Source organism: Notothenia coriiceps, unplaced genomic scaffold (genome assembly GCF_000735185.1).
Source record: "Notothenia coriiceps isolate Sejong01 unplaced genomic scaffold, NC01 NC01_scaffold00000492, whole genome shotgun sequence".
NCBI classification, from domain to species: Eukaryota; Metazoa; Chordata; class Actinopteri; order Perciformes; family Nototheniidae; genus Notothenia; species Notothenia coriiceps.
Window position 1 is genome coordinate 111,940 of NW_011333193.1, and position 8,991 is coordinate 120,930.

At 43.0% G+C, this 8,991-nt stretch overlaps 1 protein-coding gene across 1 annotated transcript in view; it reads left to right on the plus strand.

Annotated features, from left to right (window-relative positions):
- The first annotated feature begins 2,303 nt into the window (after positions 1–2,303).
- The window catches only part of LOC104954388 (multiple epidermal growth factor-like domains protein 11), an 8,885-nt gene continuing 2,197 nt past the window's right edge, over positions 2,304–8,991 (plus strand). The window contains exons 1-5 of the mRNA XM_010781491.1: positions 2,304–2,472; positions 3,085–3,213; positions 3,308–3,436; positions 5,898–6,029; positions 6,564–6,692. Coding sequence (XP_010779793.1) covers positions 2,304–2,472; positions 3,085–3,213; positions 3,308–3,436; positions 5,898–6,029; positions 6,564–6,692 — 688 coding nt within the window. The remainder of the gene's footprint in view (positions 2,473–3,084; positions 3,214–3,307; positions 3,437–5,897; positions 6,030–6,563; positions 6,693–8,991) is intronic.

Below are 8,991 nucleotides of genomic sequence, written 5' to 3' on the forward strand. Positions count from 1 at the left end.
CGTGTCCTCGACCATAAATCTCGCCTGGACGACCTCAGTTGTGTCCGGGGGCCGGCCGCCGCTGCACCACGGGGGGACTGGGCTCGCGGGTGCGGGGCTAGGGCGTTTGCGTGGGTGGTGTATGTTTTGTTTCGGTCCAATGACACGAGGGGGAGGGGGGTGGTGTTCGGATGTCATAGCGACCTCTACGGGCGTCACAACAAAGGGTAAGGGGTTGGTGGTGCTCGCTCTCACAAATTCACACACCCAGGAACTGTGAGTCCTCTCAAAACATTTGTATCCTCGGAGGTAGGAGACGGTCTTCGTTCTCCTACCTGCTCGGAAAGGGTGATGACCCACATTATAACCAAACAGTTCGCACTCGTCCCTTTTTATTGACAAATAGGTCCTAATAAAAATCTAGGGTGTTAAACAGTGATTTCTCTAGCTGAGTTTTTATACGCAGAAAGACAAAAGTAATTAATCTTGCCTCCAGACTAACGTCGACAACGCTGTAAAGAGAAGAAAAGACAGCGTCACTAGTACGAACTCTTTTAGCCCACTTCCAAACTTACCAAGCGATGAATAGAGGTGCCGGTCGGCAAAAAGTAAAGTTAAGTATATGACGGAAAGTTGCTTTTTCTTTCTTTTTTCGTCACCTGGTACAATGGGTTTCCTTCGTGTTTAACACCGTCCGGTTGTGTTTACAACATTGAGTCACCAAAATTTCGGTGGCATAAGTCCCCACAAAGGGATGTCAATACGTAGAGGAAGAGCGGACGAGTTAACTACTACGTGGAGGTGAGGAAGGCAAACGAGGGGAACCTTCCGGGTTTAACCCTATTTCAACAGGAAGGACGAGCGTAAAAGACCGTAGAAGGGTGCGACCTGTCGTAACTGCAGGGACGCGTCTCCACAAAACTTTCCACCACACTCCTGTACTCAGCTTCCTGATCTCTGATGATACAGCCCACAATGGCAGACTCAATCTGCAGATGGCAGGACTGTGAGCAGTGTCTGAAGTCTGATGTATAGACTGTGAACAGGAAGGGAGAGAGGACTGTGCCCTGAGGAGCGCCCGTGCTGCTCAATATAATGTCAGAGGTGTTATTCTGCAGCTTCACGTACTGTGGCCGAGCTGTGAGATAGTTGGTTATCCAGATCACCAGTGGAGCATCCACCTGCATGTCCAGTAGCTTACTGCTGAGCAGGGCAGGTCTGATGGTATTGAAAGCACTGGAAAAGTCAAAAAACATGACTGTCACAGTGCTGCCTGCCTTCTCAAGGTGTGTGTGTACTCTGTGCAGCAGGAAGATGATGGCGTCCTCCACTCCAATACGAGGCTGATATGCAAACTGCAGGGGGTCTAGTGATGGTGCGACCACTGTACGGAGGTGTTTAAGGACCAGCCTCTCCAGCGACTTCATGGCATGTGATGAAAGCCACAAAATTGATTTGAAAGAAATGATTTTATTGACTTAAAATGATCGTATTTCTTCCGCTAAGAAAAAAAAACTCTGTTCCACGGCTCACTAACGGCCGGAACTGCGACAGCAACAACTTTACTCAACTCTGTTCACAGTTTCTGATCCACTAACAAGTCTTTAAACACTACAGAGCCAATTCCGTGTTCCTGTTAGTGTTTACTTCCTCTCTGCCTTCTTCTGATGATTTATCTGACGTCCATCTTTTAACCTCTTTTCCTTTCTCTTTCTTGATCCTCCTTAGCAACGGTCTTTACAGTCCCTGACAGCGGTCTGTAGCCTACTACTGGATTAACAACGTTTCACGTGTTTTGAAATTTTCAGAATCGAGTATTCAACTAAGCCGTGTAATACAAGTTGTTAGTAGCCTTTAGGTTCTACACAGTTGCTGCACTAAACTACATTTTAGCATTTAAAATACCTAGCCATTATTTTGCGGTTAATTTTGGTAAAGTAACTCAAAAGTAATATAAAAGTAGTGTAACTCATTTCAGAGACAGTAACATTGTAATGTAACTTATTACTTAAAAAAGACAGTAATAAGTCATATGTACTGTATTACATTTTGGAAGTAACTTGCCCAACACTGATCAGGAATCAAATCATGACGAAGAATACAGATTACAACTGATTTAGTAAAAGGAGCCGTCATGACAAACAGACTTATAGGAATGCAGCTCCTAACTGAATTTTGTTTCCATTATTATTTGTATTTGTGTAAATAGCTATAATTGTATGTTATATTGTGGGCATGTGCAACTGTTGGTGTGTAATATTAATGATTGAAAACAATACTAAAGGGCAAACTACTTGTTTTCACTAGAATAAATAATTACTTGAATGCAACTTCCATCTGAGGTTTCCTCTCCCTCTCTCCTAGAGTGTGAGGAAGGACGGTTTGGAGAGAACTGCAGTCAGACCTGCAGCTGTACGAGTGGGGGGAGGTGTGACGGAGAGACAGGAAGATGTGTGTGTCTGCATGGATGGACGGGAGACCTCTGTCAGTCAGGTGACTTCCTGATCTAACCCAATCAGAGTTTGAGAGTAATGCAACCTGATTACTTTCCACTGCTTTTGGATTGCCTCAATATAAAGTGCAATGCAAACAAATACAAGAAATGTCAATACAACAGTGTTTACTTAAGTATTATGCAAGACAACAGAACAATGTGACCATAGAAAAGAGGAAATTAATATATTAAGTATCAAATATATGTCCTTTTAAATTATAGGCTGGACCCACACATTATTTTCAGTTTAAAACTTGAATTAAAAGTATTTTTGTTTAAAAAAGCAGTTAAGTACAATTTAAGAAGAATGAAAGTAGCCTAAATAACGTCTTACTTTCATATATTTATGTTTATTTTAAAATGTTTTGTTACATTGTAAACATGCTAGTAATCCCCATTTCAAAAGCATTTTTTAAACACACAGTATTAAATATAATCTGTTACACAGTCAACTTGCGACCCAGAGATTTCCATCTTTGCTAGATATTCCAACATTTCTGAGGAGCATGTAGAGCCTAGGAGTCATTGGGTAGAAAAGCATAACTAAGTAAACTATGTGTAGCTAAGTGTAGCTCTGATGTTGTTTCTGATTGAGTGTGTTCTGTCTGAAGCCTGTTCTAAGGGATTCTTTGGAGAGCGCTGTGAGCAGAGGTGTGACTGCGTCCATAGTCCGAGTTGCCACCATGTGACGGGCCTCTGTGAGTGCGAGCCAGGCTGGAGGGGGGCCAGGTGTGACAAACGTGAGTGTGTAAAGCACCGAGGAAGTGGCAACGGATATTAAAGTGGTCTGCTTTGATCGTGAGAGTAAACTGAGTGATGTTTGTCCGCTCTCAGACTGCCTCCCGGGGTCCCACGGTGCTTCCTGTGCCCAGCCGTGTGACTGCCAGGCCGGGGTGTCCTGCCACCATGAGACGGGGAGCTGTGGGTGTCCCGCCGGACTCATGGGGCCCGGCTGCGAGACACGTAAGAATGGAAGGGGGACGGGGGGGGGAATTGTAAAAGGGGTTAGGGTTATTGTTTACATCTTTGGAAATGTGGTGTAGCAACTACACTTCCGATAAGTAGAGGGATAATGTGCAGCTAGGCGATCATTCACGAAAAAAGAACAAAGTCTGCTTAGTGTCCAGATCCTGCTCAACCTGCCGGTGTTCTTTTTTCAATTAATGACCGCCTGGCTGCAACTTTCATCCCGATATTTACATGGTTACACACTAAATAAACCAACGACTCGACTCACGATATGGATACAGAAATTATTGTGTTGCTTTAAGAAAAAACGGTTTTGCTTCCTCTAAGTTATCTAATAGTCGGTTCCATTGCGAACCAACAGCGTAACTTAAAAGGTTTTCTGTATCCGTCTTTCTTCCTGTCTGTCTTCTTCTGCTTTTCCTGTTAGTGTTTACTTCCTGTTTGTCTTCTGTTGATTCTCTGACGTCCAGCGCTCTGTCTTTTAACCTCTTTCCTTCTCTTGTTCTCTTTTTCTTTTTTTTACTTGGGACAGTTTAGCCGTCATGAATCCAATGCTCTCCACAAATATAACAAATAATATAGTATAGTATATAAGTAATCCAATGTGTTTTTTGATGGAGAAAACGAATATCTCTTGGCCACAGCTGCTGTTAAATTGACCGGACTTCTTTCTGCGGAGTGATACAGTATCACTGCACATTGTCCGCAACATCTGGAAGGTCCAAATTGACAAATCAAACTCAGCCGTGTTATAATAGTTGCTAAGAGGCTTAGTTTGGCTGTTCATTTTGACACTTTCTAAGAAAAACGTCATGCTAAGGTTGATTTTTCGTTGTTTATAAAAGAAAATTAAACACACACTATTACAAAAGCGTGAATATACAGTCAACAGGAAAACTCTGTATAATTCAAACCACATGCAGGTGACAGTTGCTGGATGTGATAACCAAATACAAACGTGTGCAATCTAAACAAATAAAGATAATAACAGAAATAATAAGCAGAAGTGTTCTGGCTCCTGCATGTGGTATCTCACTGATGTCCCTCGTGTATATCTGGTTACTGAGAAAGCCTTGGCACATGGCTAATATCACTGTCATGCATCTAAAAGCTGACATATGTGCCTTGTTGATAGAAACACTGTCACTGCAACACACCACTCCCATCAGGAGGAAAGGCATCATGGGACTGAAGTGATCAACAAGAATCATTCTGTTAATACTGATTAAAATGTCTTTTTTTTTTTTTACTCCCCTGGTCCTCCTGGGAAAGATTACCATTTAGTCCATTCCAGGAAATGCACTCTACACACCGGCACTAAACCCTCACTGTCACAGGGCTTTATGCTAATGTTCATTATTTAGACCGTATATACAAGCAGCTTCACTTCTCAACACTCCTTCTACCGCCCCTCCCTCACCACCTCAGCTCCTTTCCTCTCCTCACACACTCCCCAGACATCTGATAAATGTTACACACCAGTTGCCAAGTAAAACAGAAGGCATTGTTTTTGTCTCCTCGGCGGCGGATAAGGGCCTTTGGAAGGCAGACATGCATAATGACAGCCCCGTAATTGCCTCTTTAGTCTGGAGTCCTTTCTTATCTGTCCCCCCGCGCTGCCTGCTGCTGCCTGACTGAGTGCTGCGGTCTCACCCCAAAACATGCTCGGTTCACAGATTCATCTTGTTGGCTATGACTGATTGTCCGCGGACTCCATTCGTTATAAGCGTTTACGTATGTATGCAGAAAGGGTGTGTGAAAGAATGTCCCTCTGCGTCCGACGGGGTTCGGACACTGGGGAAAGTTTTTGGGTTTAGTTACCAGAAACTACTTCACAGAGTTATCTAGAGACAATTTGTTTTTGTCTTTATTTAGGTCCTGAACAGGGAGTATGAATTATTACCATTACATTAGAGATACAGGTTCCCACGATTATGTATTAAGTTTAGATTGAAGCACTCCAGTCAATGAGTCCAGGACTTTAATCCTAAATCGATGAGATAAGAATAGATTCAACTTCATTGTCATTGCACAAAGTACTTAGACATTTAGCCTCCAACCAGAAGTGCAAAACAAGGAGTAATGTAATGTATATGTGTAATTGTTTCTTAACATATATCACATGGTATGGTATTGTATGCTATCCTATGGTTCTGCATTGTACCATGTCATATATATCTTATCGTTTGGTATCGTACGTATCATATCGTTCCTTACTTTACCATATCCTCACATTTCTTATCGTATCGTCAGATTGTATTGATCATATGGTGTTTTTGTTCTCACAAACTATTGTAACTGAAATCTTGCATCTTTGTCCCAGAACAATTCAAAGACCTACCATTCACACTTTGATCACAGTTTTATTTGCCCACTACTGTCTAAATGAATTTGAAAAAAAACTCCAACTGTTGTATATATAGTATATAACATATTTCTGCATGCGTGCTCTCAGCCTGTCCTGCTGGCGTGTTCGGGATGAACTGCAGTCAGCTGTGCCGGTGTTCAGGAGACCAGGAGCAGTGCCATCCTGTGACGGGGAAATGCAGCTGCTTACCCGGATACTACGGGGCCCGCTGCGAGCTACGTAAGAACACTGATGATTTCCTGCTGTCAGAGTGGACGAGTATGAGGCATGCGCTAATATTCCTTATGAGAATTTGGTTGGAGGAATGTGGGAGAAGGGTAAACATTTGGCCCAATTTGTAGATTTCCATTGAAGTCAAAGATTGAAAACACATGATCCTGCTATATTTTGCACAGAAATAACATAACTTCCAGTTCAAATTCTGATTTACTGATATACTGCACAGAATATTTTGTCGTTATTGTCCTTGTTATACTTAATTTCTTGTTTGTATTTCTTGTAAACATGTTATTTTTTTACGACTGAATTCCTCTAAGAGTGTTTTAATATAAACCCATATACCCCAAAGCGAACTCCTTGTATGTGTAAACCTCAAGTCACTTTGGATAAAAGTGTTCAGTAACATGTAATGTAAAGCGTCTTTGAGCACCTGGGAAAGCGCTATTAAAAATACTATGTATTATTAATAAACCTTTTGATTGGCTGATTCTGATACGACATCTAATTAAAATGTCCTCCCTGTTTTGTCTCCAGGATGTCGAGCAGGTACTTTTGGGCCTAACTGCAAGTCCAGATGCAGCTGCACCAGTGGCGGTCGCTGTGACTTCCGGACTGGGACCTGCTACTGCCCGGCTGGCTTCATTGGAGCCGACTGCAGCTTACGTGAGTGAAGACATCTTGCACCTGTTTGTACTCCAGAAAGAAACCACAGTCTTTCGGCACCCCCTTTATTATCATTACACTGCTCGTTTTAAACAACATGCCTGTTTGGGACTGGTTGGGTGCTTGGCCTGTGGTGTTCCAGCTTTCTAGAGAACTAGCAAACAACTTCAAACACAACACTGAGCTTCCTTCGGTCATAAGAAACCAGTGGCGAACCGTGTCTATCACAACTGGACCTTAGACACACCCCCCCCCCTGTGTCATAATGTCCGTCTTTTCATTGAATTGTCGTCTTGAAAAGGGTACTCACAACAATTCCGCAACAACTTCATCTTCACCTGTTGCACTTGCCATTTCAACGTTAAAAACAATAAAACGGCCTGAATTCCTTCGTCTCATTCATCTAGGTTCTCTGTCTCGAGCCAGTTAACTAGCGGGCCTTCTAGAGCACCCTGGAACCGAGGGAAACTCTGAAAGAACACGCCCATTGGCTACAAATCAATATATGATTGGTTGATCAAACTGTCAGTCCAAATGTACGCTCTCATTCAGTGCAACGGCCACGGCATTCGATCAAGGATGTAGAATACCTTGGTTGAAGGATATTCTACCCAGAGACCCAGAACAAGATCCTTGTTCTGGGTCTCTGGGTAGAATATCCTTCAACCAAGGTATTCTACATCCTTGATCGAATGCCGTGGCCGTTGCACTGAATGAGAGCGTACATTTNGTGTGCCTTGGCAGTCTCAGATGGAGCCTCCCATCCTCTGCCAGAAGCAAGAGGATGGACGAGCCTTTCCACTACTGGGGTGTAAATATTGTCTGTAAGCGTGAGCAGGAAAAAATGACTGTTTATCCAAGATCTATTTTTAGATCCCACAATTTGTCCCTAAAGAGATCGACTCAAGAAAAATATCTCTTTCTGTTTTTCATTAATAGGAACGGAGGTTTGATTGACAGCTGTTGCAGACATTTCTCTCTTTTCTGTTGCAGTGATATGTGAGAAAATCGGGTGAAGGTTTGAATAGTTTCCTAATTATCTCCACGGCCAGCCGTTTTTCATTTCATTCATATACTGCCTCTTCTATCTAAAAAGAAAAAGCAGTGGACCATGTTACCAAAGGAAGCCACAAATTGGCAGGCCAACACAAATGTGTAACTCAGTGGTTTTAAATGCCACCGTATTCAGGGTGTTTCCCTACAGTTAATGCATCTCCTTCTCCTGCTCCAATTGATGATGCCCTCCACTCCTCCGTTTGCTCCCTGAAGGCCTCAAATTGGGAAAAGTGTCCTTCCTGCTCAGCATTTTCTGGCATCTTCCCACGCTGACAGCATGACGTCTGCGCAGGCCTCTGTAGTGGTTAGGCTGCTATTAAAGCCAGCCCGCTGAGGATGCTGTCATTTGAACCCAGCTGTCCATTAGCTCTGTGGTACAACTGTAGCAAACACACTGGTTTATTGTCTTCTGTTGATTATTATGACAGCAATTGCTGACACCATGGCAACATCTTACTTGCTGCGGGAAAAGTTTCAGAAATGAAATATGATTTATTCAGCGATGAGACAGGTACGGTGGCCGACAGGGGCCAACACGTGACGACACTTCCATTCGGAAACACGCTGCAGTTTCCATAACGATCCAAATATAAAAACACTGTATGCCCAAACACATGCAAAGGAAGAATCTTCTTCACCATCTTGACAAAATATGCGGAAACGGGGACACTAAAAAGTGATGCAAACAGCTGGGAGCGCTTGTTGATGTTTATTGGCTTATTTTATCAGAGTTATCGTATGATTCTTTCTGACGTTATTGCAGATCTGCTGTAAGCTAGCTAGCTAACTTAGCTAACAGACTAACAGTGCCAACAATCTCCGAACGCCAACAAGCGCTACGGTCCCAGCTGTGTGCATCACTTTTCAGTGTCCCCATTTCCATTTTGTTTTGAGCTTCTTGCGTTTTTACATTTCCATCATTTTGTATTTGCAACGTTTCATTTATGCAGCGCTTCGTAAATGCTGCGAATGTGTTGTTGAGTTGGTCAAGTTAAATGCAGCATGATTCTCCAAATAGAAGTGCTTTGGGACGTTACAGCGTGTTGGCACGGGTCGGGCCACCGTCCACACGAGGAATCTACGATGTTAAAAAATAAACTTCTCCAATGACTGATGCTCCCCTTTAATAATGTCTTTATCCCGGGAACAGTAATCACCTCAACATGTTAAAAACGTTCATAGTTTACTACAGCTCACACACACACGTGAGGGCCTCCCTCACACCCCGTTTTAATGATGTGGC